This window comes from Cherax quadricarinatus, chromosome 85, assembly GCF_038502225.1.
Source record: "Cherax quadricarinatus isolate ZL_2023a chromosome 85, ASM3850222v1, whole genome shotgun sequence".
In the NCBI taxonomy this organism is placed as follows: domain Eukaryota; kingdom Metazoa; phylum Arthropoda; class Malacostraca; order Decapoda; family Parastacidae; genus Cherax; species Cherax quadricarinatus.
Window position 1 is genome coordinate 15,316,217 of NC_091376.1, and position 16,857 is coordinate 15,333,073.

The 16,857-nt window shown below is 44.5% G+C and overlaps 1 protein-coding gene across 1 annotated transcript in view; it reads right to left on the reverse strand.

Annotated features, from left to right (window-relative positions):
• Nucleotides 1-7,393: 7,393 nt before the first annotated feature.
• The window catches only part of LOC128703263 (uncharacterized), a 51,992-nt gene continuing 42,528 nt past the window's right edge, over nt 7,394-16,857 (reverse strand). The window contains exon 4 of the mRNA XM_070103447.1: nt 7,394-7,789. Within this exon, the coding sequence (XP_069959548.1) occupies nt 7,458-7,789 (332 nt within the window). The 3' untranslated portion in view covers nt 7,394-7,457. The remainder of the gene's footprint in view (nt 7,790-16,857) is intronic.

Below are 16,857 nucleotides of genomic sequence, written 5' to 3' on the forward strand. Positions count from 1 at the left end.
AGCGTTACTGGTCTGTAATGTTAGTGTTAGTGTATGTAACGTTAGTGTTACTGGTCTGTAATACTAGTGTTACTGGTCTGTAATGTTAGCGTTACTGGTCTGTAATGTTAATGTTACTGGTCTGTAATGTTAGCGTTACTGGTCTGTAATGTTAGTGTTACTGGTCTGTAATGTTAATGTTACTGGTCTGTAATGTTAGTGTTTCTGGTCTGTAATGTTAGTGTTAGTGGTCTGTAATGTTAGTGTTACTGGTCTGTAATGTTAATGTTACTGGTCTGTAATGTTAGTGTTTCTGGTCTGTAATGTTAGTATTACTGTCTGTAATGTTAGTGTTACTGGTCTGCAATGTTAGTGTTACTGGTCTGCAATGTTAGTGTTACTGGTCTGTAATGTTAGTGTTAGTGGTCTGTAATGTTAGTGTTAGTGCTCTGTAATGTTAGTGTTACTGGTCTGTAATGTTAGTGTTAGTGGTCTGTAATGTTAGTGTTAGTGGTCTGTAATGTTAATGTTACTGGTCTGTAATGTTAGTGTTACTGGTCTGTAATGTTAGTGTTAGTGGTCTGTAATGTTAGTGTTAGTGGTCTGTAATGTTAGTGTTACTGGTCTGTAATGTTAATGTTACTGGTCTGTAATGTTAGTGTTACTGGTCTGTAATGTTAATGTTACTGGTCTGTAATGTTAGTGTTAGTGGTCTGTAATGTTAATGTTACTGGTCTGTAATGTTAGTGTTACTGGTCTGTAATGTTAGTGTTAGTGGTCTGTAATGTTAGTGTTAGTGGTCTGTAATGTTAATGTTACTGGTCTGTAATGTTAGTGTTACTGGTCTGTAATGTTAGTGTTAGTGGTCTGTAATGTTAGTGTTAGTGGTCTGTAATGTTAGTGTTAGTGGTCTGTAATGTTAGTGTTACTGGTCTGTAATGTTAATGTTACTGGTCTGTAATGTTAGTGTTAGTGGTCTGTAATGTTAGTGTTACTTGTCTGTAATGTTAGTGTTACTGGTCTGTAATGTTAGTGTTAGTGGTCTGTAATGTTAGTGTTAGTGGTCTGTAATGTTAGTGTTACTGGTCTGTAATGTTAGTGTTACTGGTCTGTAATGTTAGTGTTAGTGGTCTGTAATGCTAGTGTTAGTGGTCTGTAATGTTAGTGTTACTGGTCTGTAATGTTAATGTTACTGGTCTGTAATGTTAGTGTTAGTGGTCTGTAATGTTAGTGTTACTGGTCTGTAATGTTAGTGTTACTGGTCTGTAATGTTAGTGTTACTGGTCTGTAATGTTAGTGTTAGTGGTCTGTAATGTTAGTATTACTGGTCTGTAATGTTAGTGTTACTGGTCTGTAATGTTAGTGTTACTGGTCTGTGGTACACTTGTTAACCAACATTGACAGTCTCGTTGCTACGGTTCTCACCGTGTCTCTTGCTTGCATGTACCTTATTGTATATTGTACATTTCCTGTATATATTGTACGTACATTGCTTGTTGTTTGTTGATGGAAATATAAATATTTACTCTCTGTACTTCCTTTAGCTTGTTTCTTCCTTGATTATCATGCTACAACCAGGTGTGCAGGCCACTAGGCTACACTTGTGTTCATAATACCAGTGTTGCTATGTTTCGACCAGTGGTGTCATGTTTCGACCAGTGGTGCCATGTATCGACCAGTGTGCCATGTTTCGACCAGTGGTGCCATGTTTCGACCAGTGGTGCCATATTTCGACCAGTGATGTCATGTTTCGACCATTGGTGTCTCGTCTGTACCAGTGATATCACCTCTCATCCGGTAATAGGTCTCGACCAGTGCTACCATGTCTCGACAGGTGATACCAGTGATACCGTCTACACCAGAAGTGTTACGTCTCGACAAATGATACCGTATTTACCAGTGACGTCACGTTTTTGACAATGATGTCACGTCTCTACCATTGGTGAACCAATGACCATCTTGTGACCACAAACACTCCCAACCTGAAGATGTTTTTTATTTTTTTATTATCACACTGGCCGATTCCCACCAAGGGAGAGTGGCCCGAAAAAGAAAAACTTTCACCATCATTCACTCCATCACTGTCTTGCCAGAAGGGTGCTTTACACTACAGTTTTTAAACTGCAACATTAACACCCCTCCTTCAGAGTGCAGGCACTGTACTTCCCATCTCCAGGACTCAAGTCCGGCCTGCCAGTTTCCCTGAACCCCTTCATAAATGTTACTTTGCTCACACTCCAACAGCACGTCAAGTATTGAAAACCATTTGTCTCCATTCACTCCTATCAAACACGCTCATGCATACCTGCTGGAAGTCCAAGCCCCTCGCACACAAAACCTCCTTTACCCCCTCTCTCCAACCTTTCCTAGGCCGACCCCTACCCCGCCTTCCTTCCACTACAGACTGATTCACTCTTGAAGTCATTCTGTTTCGCTGAAGATGTCAGGGTAAAATCTGGTTTATAGAGAGACGTAAGCAAACACTCGGACATATTTATTAGAAAACGTTTCGGTCCTGGGACCTTGATCACTTCTAACATGCAGAGGTAGAAAGACAATATATACAGGTGGAGAGTGAGGTGTGTGTGACACATGGTGACCTGAAGTGAGATGTGTGTGACACATGGTGACCAGAAGTGAGGTGTGTGACACATGGTGACCTGAAGTGAGGTGTGTGTGACACATGGTGACCTGAAGTGAGGTGTGTGACACATGGTGACCTGAAGTGAGGTGTGTGTGACACATGGTGACCTGAAGTGAGGTGTGTGTGACACATGGTGACCTGAAGTGAGGTGTGTGTGACACATGGTGACCTGAGGTGAGGTGTGTGGCACATGGTGACCTGAAGTGAGGTGTGTGTGACACATGGTGACCTGGGGTGAGGTGTGTGGCACATGGTGACCTGAAGTGAGGTGTGTGTGACACATGGTGACCTGAAGTGAGGTGTGTGTGACACATGGTGACCTGAAGATGTGAGTGACATATGGTGACCTTGTGATGTAGTTCAGCTGGGCTTGTGAGGTCTCTAGGGAGACCTAATTATATGGTCACACCTTGCCTTGGCAAACGTCTGTAGCCACGCCCACGTCTGAGGTCTTTTGTTCTTGACGCCTCAGACCTAGGCGTCAGGTCGTACACGTGGTTGTGGAGGGTGCTTGGACCACCATAAAAGCCCAAGGAAGAGCATGATCGAGAGATTCGGGCAGAGCTCTGGCCTGCGTGCAGAGCTCTGAGCAGAGATTCGAGCGGAGCTGCTGCTGGGGTGCAGGGCTCGGGAGAAGGCTGCTGAAGTCTCTGGAGGAGACTGTTGGAGGCACTGGGCAGAGTACTGGCTTGGCGTCGTACTCGTGCCGTGTAGGTCTTGGGACCTGTGGCTTCCTGTAGTGAACTGTCCTCTGTGCTATATTGTAAGTTATATTCAGTTTCGTCAAGTTGATTGTATTCCCTGTCTCACTGCTTATGTGTACCACCCCATTTATCTAAACCACAATAATGTTCTGTTCCCAAATATATTATTGTACAAAGACGTAATAATAAACTGTGTTTGAGTAGAATAATAATATTCACTGTCCCACCGTTATTTATTCTTTTTCTTATATTTTATTATGTTTATATGAGTGAAGAGTGGGCGAGGCATATGTTAGAGAGTAGTGTAGAGTTAATGAGTGTCGTGAAGGTCACCACTGACCTTACATTATCTACCTACCTCACTCCTACTGCCTCGCCTGTCCCCTACCTACTGAACCCCCCCGCTTACTCCCATATTCCCCACTTATATCCTATTCAATCATTACCCCCCTACATGACATGGTGTCTAAGCGGTGGTGGTTCTTATTATTTTTATAGTAGGAACCAGTCCCATGTGCTTTATTTTTGACTGCTCGGTTATACTTGTTATGCTACTATTTGCTACCATTTTTTTTTCTTGTGTGTGTAAAATCTAAAGTGAATATCTGTATGATATTATAATCCTAGTAACCTTAACTGTCCTTTTTTGACGGTGGGTCTGAATAATTGTTTGGTTGTATTATTATATTTGGTGGAGTTGGTTGTTGGTTTGAGATAAATGGTGGAGAATATCAGTATTTGGGTGAGACTTTTGAGGGAAGCAATTACTGGCCGAAATTGAATATTTACAGAGGAATGAGAAGTCACCCAGCCCGCCTTTGAAGACTAGCCCACAACTGTCACCCATTGTAGAGTTGCCTATAATTGCTGTCCACCTGATGTGCCCAGTCACCCAGCTGATATGCCCAGTCACCCAGCTGATGTGCCCCAGTAGATGTATTGCTGCCCTGGTCTGTCATCCAGTGTAGTGGGTGTCTGTCTGCGTCACCCAGCCTCTGTGACCATCACCCACGGACCGCCAGTTACTCGCAGTTGCCAGGGATGGGTGACCGCACCTGCTGTTGATGACCTGAAGTGACCTCACCTCACCTCAAGCAACTGACCATAGCCTGCTACGGCTGATGTCGGCTGCTGTGATGCTGCTGAGATGCTGCAGCCGTGCTGAGATGCTGGGACCGTGCTGCGATGCTGTAGCCATGCTGGGATGCTGTGGCCGTGCTGTGTGCTGCTGTGATATGACCGTGCTGCGATGCTGTAGCCATGCTGCGATGCTGTGGCCGTGCTGTGTGCTGCTGTGATACGGCCGTGCTGTGATGTTGAGATGCTGCGGTCGTGCGGTGATGTTGACATGCTGCGGCCGTGCTGTGATGCTGGGACCGTGCTGCGATGCTGTGGCCGTGCTGTGTGCTGCTGTGATATGACCGTGCTGCGATGCTGTAGCCATGCTGCGATGCTGTGGCCGTGCTGTGTGCTGCTGTGATACGGCCGTGCTGTGATGTTGAGATGCTGCGGTCGTGCGGTGATGTTGACATGCTGCGGCCGTGCTGTGATGCTGGGACCGTGCTGCGATGCTGTGGCCGTGCTGTGTGCTGCTGTGATATGGCCGTGCTGCGATGCGGCCTAGCTCAAAAGGAGGAGATGGCGGTGATGCTGCAGTGGTGTGTGAGGGATTCTGGCTGGTGTGCCAGGACAGGAGAATCTACTATGAAGGAGTTGCCATCCTCGGAGATGTGGAAGGACGTGAGCCGCGGAGATGGACTCCAGCTGCTGGGACCAGCCTGCTTTCAAGGGCGGCATGGAGGTGTGTCCTGCCTTGCTGGTCGACCTGTGCGACAGGTATGCGGGGATGCCCTGCCAGCCATGAGAGACAATTAAGAGTGTGAGATGTCCCCAGCCTACTTTGACTTGCCAGAAGTGTTAGTGTTACCTGTGTGAAATAAGGTGACCTTGAAAACGGTCCAGTGATTATGGCCGCCTTGTTTTATGAGGCCAGTGAATCCTAGTAGTGGCATAGGATAATGGAGGGTCTTAGCTGCGATGCCTGCCCTGTCTCGATTTTCAGATGTTGTAGTGTGCATGTGAAGTGTGCCGAAAATGCGACCTTGGTGGTCGTGAAGTGGTCCAGTTGCAGTTACTTGAAAGAATGCAACCCGTTGGAGCAGTTTTCCACGCCATAGAAGCCTAGAGAGGTTTGGCCCAATGGTTAACGTGCGAGGGTGACTAGCATTGGCTAGTGCATTTCTAGTAGAAGTAGGGAAGGCACTGGAGCCCGATATTTAGGTTTAAGGAGAAATAACGGGTAAGGAGGCTTTGCACCAGAGAGCGACTATTATGCTGGCCAACTGCCAGAGGTACTGATTATGCTGCCTTGTGGTAGTTGAGGAGGTTGAGGGAAATATAATTGTATTATGTATAATTTTGTCTTTGTATTGTAATAGATTTAAGGGATTAGGATTAAAATAGTCTAATAACTAGGACAAATTGTCCTAGTTCTCAGATATTTTAAATTGGGGGAGAAAGGGGGATGTGATGTAGTTCAGCTGGGCTTGTGAGGTCTCTAGGGAGACCTAATTATATGGTCACACCTTGCCTTGGCAAACGTCTGTAGCCACGCCCACGTCTGAGGTCTTTTGTTCTTGACGCCTCAGACCTAGGCGTCAGGTCGTACACGTGGTTGTGGAGGGTGCTTGGACCACCATAAAAGCCCAAGGAAGAGCATGATCGAGAGATTCGGGCAGAGCTCTGGCCTGGGTGCAGAGCTCTGAGCAGAGATTCGAGCGGAGCTGCTGCTGGGGTGCAGGGCTCGGGAGAAGGCTGCTGAAGTCTCTGGAGGAGACTGTTGGAGGCACTGGGCAGAGTACTGGCTTGGCGTCGTACTCGTGCCGTGTAGGTCTTGGGACCTGTGGCTTCCTGTAGTGAACTGTCCTCTGTGCTATATTGTAAGTTATATTCAGTTTCGTCAAGTTGATTGTATTCCCTGTCTCACTGCTTATGTGTACCACCCCATTTATCTAAACCACAATAATGTTCTGTTCCCAAATATATTATTGTACAAAGACGTAATAATAAACTGTGTTTGAGTAGAATAATAATATTCACTGTCCCACCGTTATTTATTCTTTTTCTTATATTTTATTATGTTTATATGAGTGAAGAGTGGGCGAGGCATATGTTAGAGAGTAGTGTAGAGTTAATGAGTGTCGTGAAGGTCACCACTGACCTTACATTATCTACCTACCTCACTCCTACTGCCTCGCCTGTCCCCTACCTACTGACTCCCTCCGCTTACCCCCATATTCCCCTAATCATTACCCCCCTACATGACAACCTGAAGAATTCCATGTGTCACACACACCTCACTTCAGGTCACCATGTGTCCCACACACCTCACTTCAGGTCACCATGTGTCACACACACCTCACTTCAGGTCACCATGTGTCACACACACCTCACTCTCCACCTGTATATACTGTCTTTCTACCTCTGCATGCTAGAAGTGATCAACGTCTCAGGACCGAAACGTTTGCTGATAAATATGTCCTAGTGTTTACTTACGTGTTTTTCTAAACCAATTTGTGGGTATTTATTACCAAGGTTTATACAGGATGAATTCTATATATTTTAAATGGCATATTTACCTCACATGTAGGAGATTAAGTAAGTAAGTAAGTAAGTAAGTAAGTAAGTAAGATAATTGGTACATAATACCGACATGATGGAAAAATAAACGCAAAAACAATAGATTTCGATCCTTTATTCCTGACTCTCCAACCTTTACTCAGGTAGATCTGTTTGTGACTTGATAAAGGCCACTGTGTGGGCGAAACGTTGTCGACAAAGGATCACATTATACTGTTTTATGTGTCTATTTTTCCACCTCATATGAAGCTTTATACAGAATTAAAAAAAAGAGTAGCTTCATTGAAGCTAAAACCTCGTTTAGCTTTAAAAAATAGGTTAGACAAGTACACGAGTAGGTGTGAGTTGGACCTGCCTAACATGGGCCAGCAGGCCTGCTGCTGTGCGCCTACTTCGTTAAATTCTTTGGAATAAATGGAAAAAATACTGAAACGCTAATAAATTTATTCAAATATTAGACATGGAAATCCTTAATACAAAAAAAAAAAAATCTAACAGGTGTTAGTACAGTTACCAGCGAAGGGCTCACAAAGGAGTAAGTCTGAGTTAAACGCCTCTCCTTCGGGGCAAAGAAAGTATGCCACCTCAGGAGGGTGACAATACAAGTAACCATTGCAATTTTTGGGGTCAGGAATCTTGCCCTCAGCGACGCAATACACTTCGCAGGGGTCACACAGGTTGTAGCAAACAGTGTCGTCGTTGGTACAATCTGAAGTCTCGAAGTTGAAGTTCGGATATTCAGGTGGACACGACACATCCAAGAATCCATTATCAAGGCAGATTTTATATAGCTGACAATCTGTTGGAGACGGCAACATAGTTCCTGGAATACACAGACCATAGTTTAAATTATAAATAATGGAATATTTGTTCTTCCAAGGAAGGTGAATAAATTAAAATCAAGTAGGTCATTGCCCAATTCCAGAGAGGATCCAGGTCCTCTATGTTGTGTGTAGATAAATGGTTCAGAGAACCGATAAGATGATCAATTAGATGATAAACTCTTCGCCATACATTGGCTTCATCCGTCCAATGTAAAGAAGAATGGTGAAGATCACAAGAAGTTTGAGGTAATCAGTCCCTCAGCCTGGAGTCAATAAAATCAGTCCATCTATAACTGATAGATTGATTATATCGATTCCAGGCTGAAGGATTGATTACCTCAAACTTCATCTGATCTTCACCAATCTTCTTTGTATTGGACTGATGAACCCGCTGTAACGAAAATTTTCTACAATAAAAGCACCCGAGTGTTGCACATGTGCCTAATCATCACCTATGTTACCTAACAAACCATACCTAACCTAACCTAACCTAACCTAACCTAACCTAACCTAACCTAACCTAACCTAACCTAACCTAATCTAACCTAACCTAACCTAATCTAACCTAACCTAACCTAATCTAACCTAACCTAACCTAATCTAACCTAATCTAACCTAACCTAACCTAACCTAACCTAACCTAACCTAACCTAACCAAATCTAACCTAACCTAACATAACCTAACCTAACCTTACTTAACCTAACCTAACCTAACCTAACCTAACCTAACCTAACCTAACCTAACGTAACGTAACCTAACCTAACCTAACCTAACCTAACCTAACCTTACTTAACCTAACCTAACCTAACCTAACCTAACCTAACCTAACCTAACCTAATCTAACCTAACCTAACCTAACATAACCTAACCTAACCTAACCTAACCTAACCTAACCTAACCTAGCCTAACCTAGCCTAACCTAACCTAACCTAACCTATCCTAACCTAACCTAACCTAACCTAACCTAATCTAACCTAACCTAACCTAACCTAACCTAACCTAACCTAACCTAACCTAACCTAGCCTTACGTAATCTAACCTAACCTAACCTAACATAACCTAACATAACCTAACCTAACCTAACCTAACCTAACCTAACCTAGCCTTACGTAATCTAACCTAACCTATATCACATAACCCCAGTCCTCTGTACTTCAACTCACTGCAACACGACTAGCAGTTGTACCTGAAAACTGCAATTAGGCAGAAGAGCTTCGGCTCAACTCCCTCTCTCCGAGACTTGACTGGAAATTTACATCGAGTTCTTTAATAATCCAGACTCCTGGAAGTGAGGGAGACCGGTGAATATGATAATGGTATACAATAATCCAGACTCCTGGAAGTGAGGAAGACCGGTGAATATGATAATGGTATACAATAATCCAGACTCCTGGAAGTGAGGGAGACCGGTGAATATGATAATGGTATACAATAATCCAGACTCCTGGAAGTGAGGGAGACCGGTGAATATGATAATGGTATACAATAATCCAGACTCCTGGAAGTGAGGGAGACCGGTGAATATGATAATGGTATACAATAATCCAGACTCCTGGAAGTGAGGGAGTCCGGTGAATATGATAATGGTATACAATAATCCAGACTCCTGGAAGTGAGGGAGACCGGTGAATATGATAATGGTATACAATAATCCAGACTCCTGGAAGTGAGGGAGACCGGTGAATATGATAATGGTATACAATAATCCAGACTCCTGGAAGTGAGGGAGACCGGTGAATATGATAATGGTATACAATAATCCAGACTCCTGGAAGTGAGGGAGACCGGTGAATATGATAATGGTATACAATACCGACAAGTTGACAAGCAAGACACATGTGCAACAGTTAGGTATCCTTGCAGTGCTTCTCTCTCTTAGAATTTGACTGACTCCACTACTACTACTACTACTACTGCTACTACTACTACTACTACTACCTCCACTACTACCTCTCTTGCTCCCGTCAATGTCTGCTGGCCTACATATACTCCCTCCTCCTCTACTATCTGTTAGAGTGACTTTGTAAATGGTCCAAGTTGGACCGAAACGTCGTCGTAAGCTCCTCTCTTCTATGTGCCGGTTATTTGTGTATTGTTCCAGTCACGGTATTGTGCCTTTTTTTGTTATCCTTGTTCCATAGTCTGGAACAAAGTTCCAGATTATGGAGCAAAACTCTTCTCCAGGCTGAGGGACTGATCACCTCAAATCTACGTCTTCAAGGGTGATGGATTGATTACATCGTCTTTACATCACTACTGCTTCTGCTGCCTCTATACTTGACTGAAGAAACCTACCGTGAAGGCGAAACATTTCAAATAAAGACACCCAGCTGTTGCACAAGTCTCTTAGCAGAGAGAGACTGGTTGTGAGGGAGGAGAGAGACTGGTAGTGAGGGAGGAGAGAGACTGGTAGTGAGGGAGGAGAGAGACTAGTAGTGAGGGAGGAGAGAGACTGGTAGTGAGGGAGGAGAGAGACTGGTAGTGAGGGAGGAGAGAGACTGGTAGTGAGGGAGGAGAGAGACTGGTAGTGAGGGAGGAGAGAGACTGGTAGTGAGGGAGGAGAGAGACTGGTAGTGAGGGAGGAGAGAGACTGGTAGTGAGGGAGGAGAGAGACTGGTAGTGAGGGAGGGGAGAGACTGGTAGTGAGGGAGGAGAGAGAGTGGTAGTGAGGGAGGAGAGAGACTGGTAGTGAGGGAGGAGAGAGACTGGTAGTGAGGGAGGAATGAGACTGGTGGTGAGGGAGGAGAGAGACTGGTAGTGAGGGAGGAGAGAGACTGGTAGTGAGGGAGGAGAGAGACTGGTAGTGAGGGTGGAGAGAGACTGGTAGTGAGAGAGGAGAGAGACTGGTAGTGAGGGAGGAGAGAGACTGGTAGTGAGGGAGGAGAGAGACTGGTAGTGAGAGAGGAGAGAGACTAGTAGTGAGAGAGGAGAGAGACTGGTAGTGAGGGAGGAGAGAGACTGGTAGTGAGAGAGGAGAGAGACTAGTAGTGAGAGAGGAGAGAGACTGGTAGTGAGGGAGGAGAGAGACTAGTAGTGAGGGAGGAGAGAGACTAGTAGTGAGGGAGGAGAGAGACTGGTAGTGAGGGTGGAGAGAGACTAGTAGTGAGGGAGGAGAGAGACTGGTAGTGAGGGAGGAAAGAGACTAGTAGTGAGGGAGGAGAGAGACTAGTAGTGAGGGAGGAGAGAGACTAGTAGTGAGGGAGGAGAGAGACTGGTAGTGAGGGAGGAGAGAGACTGGTAGTGAGGGAGGAGAGAGACTAGTAGTGAGGGAGGAGAGAGACTGGTAGTGAGGGAGGAGAGAGACTAGTAGTGAGAGAGGAGAGAGACTGGTAGTGAGGGAGGAGAGAGACTGGTAGTGAGGGAGGAGAGAGACTGGTAGTGAGGGAGGAAAGAGACTAGTAGTGAGGGAGGAGAGAGACTAGTAATGAGGGAGGAGAGAGACTGGTAGTGAGGGAGGAGAGAGACTGGTAGTGAGGGAGGAGAGAGACTAGTAGTGAGGGAGGAGAGAGACTAGTAGTGAGGGAGGAGAGAGACTGGTAGTGAGGGAGGAAAGAGACTAGTAGTGAGGGAGGAGAGAGACTAGTAGTGAGGGAGGAGAGAGACTAGTAGTGAGAGAGGAAAGAGACTAGTAGTGTGGGAGGAGAGACTAGTAGTGAGGGAGGAGAGAGACTAGTAGTGAGGGAGGAGAGAGACTAGTAGTCAGGGAGGAGAGAGACTAGTAGTGAGTGAGGAGAGAGACTGGTAGTGAGGGAGGAGAGAGACTGGTAGTGAGGGAGGAGAGAGACTGGTAGTGAGGGAGGAGAGAGACTAGTAGTGAGAGAGGAAAGAGACTAGTAGTGTGGGAGGAGAGACTAGTAGTGAGGGAGGAGAGAGACTAGTAGTGAGGGAGGAGAGAGACTAGTAGTCAGGGAGGAGAGAGACTAGTAGTGAGTGAGGAGAGAGACTGGTAGTGAGGGAGGAGAGAGACTGGTAGTGAGGGAGGAGAGAGATTGGTAGTGAGAGAGGAGAGAGACTAGTAGTGAGGGAGGAGAGAGACTAGTAGTGAGGGAGGAGAGAGACTGGTAGTGAGGGATGAAAGAGACTAGTAGTGAGGGAGGAGAGAGACTAGTAGTCAGGGAGGAGAGAGACTAGTAGTGAGGGAGGAGAGAGACTGGTAGTGAGGGAGGAGAGAGACTGGTAGTGAGGGAGGAGAGAGACTAGTAGTGAGGGAGGAGAGAGACTGGTAGTGAGGGATGAAAGAGACTAGTAGTGAGGGAGGAGAGAGACTAGTAGTCAGGGAGGAGAGAGACTAGTAGTGAGTGAGGAGAGAGACTGGTAGTGAGGGAGGAGAGAGACTGGTAGTGAGGGAGGAGAGAGACTGGTAGTGAGGGAGGAGAGAGACTGGTAGTGAGGGAGGAGAGAGACTGGTAGTGAGGGAGGAGAGAGACTGGTAGTGAGGGAGGAGAGAGACTAGTAGTGAGAGAGGAGAGAGACTAGTAGTGAGGGAGGAGAGAGACTAGTAGTGAGGGAGGAGAGAGACTAGTAGTGAGTGAGGAGAGAGACTGGTAGTGAGGGAGGAGAGAGACTAGTAGTGAGGGAGGAGAGAGACTGGTAGTGAGGGAGGAGAGAGACTAGTAGTCAGGGAGGAAAGAGACTTGTAATGAGGGAGGAGAGAGACTGGTAGTGAGAGAGGAGAGAGACTAGTAGTGAGGGAGGAGAGAGACTAGTAGTGAGGGAGGAGAGAGACTGGTAGTGAGGGAGGAGAGAGACTAGTAGTGAGGGAGGAGAGAGACTGGTAGTGAGGGAGGAGAGAGACTAGTAGTGAGGAAGGAGAGAGACTGGTAGTGAGGGAGGAGAGAGACTAGTAGTGAGGGAGGAGAGAGACTAGTAGTGAGGGAGGAGAAAGACTAGTAGTGAGAGAGGAGAGAGACTAGTAGTGAGGGAGGAGAGAGACTAGTAGTGAGGAAGGAGAGAGACTGGTAGTGAGAGAGGAGAGAGACTAGTAGTGAGGGAGGAGAGAGACTAGTAGTGAGGGAGGAGAGAGACTGGTAGTGAGGGAGGAGAGAGACTAGTAGTGAGGGAGGAGAGAGACTGGTAGTGAGGGAGGAGAGAGACTAGTAGTGAGGAAGGAGAGAGACTGGTAGTGAGGGAGGAGAGAGACTAGTAGTGAGGGAGGAGAGAGACTAGTAGTGAGGGAGGAGAAAGACTAGTAGTGAGAGAGGAGAGAGACTAGTAGTGAGGGAGGAGAGAGACTGGTAGTGAGAGAGGAGAGAGACTGGTAGTGAGGGAGGAGAGAGACTAGAATGTTATATATCCCATTCCTGAATTTCATTTAAGAACATAAGAACATAAGAATGTAGGAACACTGCAGAAGGCCTACTGGCCCATACGAGGCAGGTCTTTATCAAAACGACATCTACCTAAAGCTACTCAAGAAATAACTCCCGTACCCCTTAACACCAATCAAACCCAGCCCCTCCCACTCATATATTTGTCCAGTCTCTTCTTAAAGCTACCCAAGATCCTAGCTTCTATCACCCCACTGGGAAGACTGTTCCACGCATCTACAACTCTGTTAGAAAACCAGTACTTACCTATATCCTTTCTAAATCTAAATTTATCCAACTTAAATCCATTATTCCTGGTTCTTACCTGGTTCGACACCCTCAGTACTTTATTAATGTTTCCCTGTGATATCTTGAGAAAGCTTCGTCTGCTCAGCTTCAAGGTATAAACACCTGTGTGGGTGTTAACCTGCCAAGTTAAACTGAAAAATGTGGTAATTTTTTCTGTAAAATATGTTAACTCTGTGTCCCGTGAATGAACATTAAAATGGTATAAAATACCGAGAGATTGTTAGGTAAGACACATATGCAACAGTTAGGTATCTTTATTTTGAAAAGTTTCGCCTACACAGTAGGCTTCTTCAGTCGAGTACTCGACTGAAGAAGCCTACTGTGTAGGCGAAACGTTTCAACAATAAAGATACCCAAGTGCTGCACATGTGTCTTAATCATCGGTAAGTTATTAATGGACTGTGCTTCTTATGGGACTGATGAAGTCCTTCAACCTCAGTCTGTGTAGCAGGTGAAAATTTTCCAATGTAAGTTAAAAAAAATATATACGTTGGATTCTGAACAATAAAATGGTATAAAATACCGACAGGTTGTTAGGTAAGACACATATGCAACAGTTAGGTATCTCTATTTCGAAACGCCCCGCCTACACAGCAGGCTTCTTCAGTCGAGTACAGAAAAGTTGATAGAAGCAGAAGATACTTGAAGACGATTTAATCAGTCCATCACCCTTAAAGTTTTGAGGTGGTCAGTCCCTCAGTCTGCAGAAGAGCACCGTTCCATGGTATGAAACAATATGGAGATGAAGTGACAGGATGGAGCCCTATACAGCGCCAGGAGGCGAGACGTAGGTCACTAGGAGAGGCAAGAACTCAGGTGTTGGGAGGACAGGTCCCTCTCAAATCCAGCCGTTCTCACTAGTAGAGGTTTGTCTTACCTAACAACCTGTCGGTATTTTATACCATTTTATTGTTCAATCTGTCAGACACTGCAACACAAGGGTATCTTGGTACAGACCTACAATCAACTTCGACAAACCTCTACTAGTGAGAACGGCTGGATTTGAGAGGGACCTGTCCTCCCAACACCTGAGTTCTTGCCTCTCCTAGTGACCTACGTCTCGCCTCCTGGCGCTGTATAGGGCTCCATCCTGTCACTTCATCTCCATATTGTTTCATACCATGGAACGGTGCTCTTCTGCAGACTGAGGGACTGACCACCTCAAAACTTTAAGGGTGATGGACTGATTACATCGTCTTCAAGTATCTTCTGCTTCTATCAACTTTTCTGTACTCGACTGAAGAAGCCTGCTGTGTAGGCGGGGCGTTTCGAAATAGAGATACCTAACTGTTGCATATGTGTCTTACCTAACACGTTGGATTCTGTAGGATAACTGGAGAATGCCTCTTTTGGGTGGCTTCAAACTTTTAGCACTTGTGTGTTTTCCTGGCTACATAAGTTGCAAGCAGTATATTATATTATTGTACCCTATTGTTCAGTGGGTACAATAATATATTATACTGCTTGTTGAGCTAGTACACAAACAGGGAGTAGAATGAAATTAACTCAGAGGCATCCACACCACCGTATGTCCTACAATGATGGGTACAACGTCTAGCTTGGCTGGATGCACCATTTTAAGGATTGTGTGGTCTAGTGGTCTAAAGCGTCATGTGCTTTCTCTCACTATGAGGCGGGTCAAAACAGCATTACTTCGACTCCTTGGCTAGTGCAGTGTTGTTATTGATCAATACCACTAGTTCGTGGTCACAATAATATAAAATACTGCTCGTTGTACTGGTACACCAAACAGGGACTAGAATGAAATTAGCTTCGAGTCATCCAGACCATCGTGTGTCCTTGGGTAGCGAGTACAACATCCAGTTCCACTGGATTAGGGCATCATGTGTTTTCGCCTGCCATGAGGCAGGCCAAACCAGCATGGATTCGAGTCTTCGGCTAGTGCAGTGATGTTATTGATCAATACCACTCGTTCGTGGTCACAAATATATATATATATATATATATATATATATATATATATATATATATATATATATATATATATATATATATATATATATATATATATATATATATATATATATATATATATATATATATATATATATATATATATATATATATATATATATATATATACATATATATATATATATATATATATATATATATATATATATATATATATATATATATATATATATATATGTGTGTGTGTGTGTGTGTGTGTGTGTGTGTGGGGCAGAAGTTTGTGGTTATACGAGGGTGGGGGCAGGAGGAAAGAGGAGTGATTGGTGGAATGATGAAGTAAAGGGTGTGATAAAAGAGAAAAAGGTAGCTTACGAGAGGTTTTTACAAAGCAGAAGTGTTATAAGAAGAGCAGAGTATATGGAGAGTAAAAGAAAGGTGAAGAGAGTGGTGAGAGAGTGCAAAAGGAGAGCAGATGAAAGAGTGAGAGAGGCACTGTCAAGAAATTTTAATGAAAATAAGGAAAAAAATTTGGAGTGAGTTAAACAAGTTAAGAAAGCCTAGGGAAAGTATGGATTTGTCAGTTAAAAACAGAGTAGGGGAGTTAGTAGATGGGGAGAGGGAGGTATTAGGTAGATGGCGAGAATATTTTGAGGAACTTTTAAATGTTGAGGAAGAAAGGGAGGTGGTAATTTCATGCACTGGCCAGGGAGGTATACCATCTTTTAGGAGTGAAGAAGAGCAGAATGTAAGTGTGGTGGAGGTACGTGAGGCATTACGTAGAATGAAAGGGGGTAAAGCAGCTGGAACTGATAGGATCATGACAGAAATGTTAAAAGCAGGGGGGGATATAGTGTTGGAGTGGTTGGTACTTTTGTTTAATAAATGTATGAAAGAGGGGAAGGTACCTAGGGATTGGCGGAGAGCATGTATAGTCCCTTTATATAAAGGGAAGGGGGACAAAAGAGATTGTAAAAATTATAGAGGAATAAGTTTACTGAGTATACCAGGAAAAGTATACGGTAGGGTTATAATTGAAATAATTAGAGGTAAGACAGAATGTAGAATTGCGGATGAGCAAGGAGACTTCAGAGTGGGTAGGGGATGTGTAGATCAAGTGTTTACATTGAAGCATATATGTGAACAGTATTTAGATAAAGGTAGGGAAGTTTTTATTGCATTTATGGATTTAGAAAAGGCATATGATAGAGTGGATAGAGGAGCAATGTGGCAGATGTTGCAAGTTTATGGAATAGGTGGTAAGTTACTAAATGCTGTAAAGAGCTTTTATGAGGATAGTGAGGCTCAGGTTAGGGTGTGTAGAAGAGAGGGAGAATACTTCCCGGTAAAAGTAGGTCTTAGACAGGGATGTGTAATGTCACCATGGTTGTTTAATATATTTATAGATGGGGTTGTAAAAGAAGTAAATGCTAGGGTGTTCGGGAGAGGGGTAGGATTAAATTATGGGGAATCAAATTCAAAATGGGAATTGACACAGTTACTTTTTGCTGATGATACT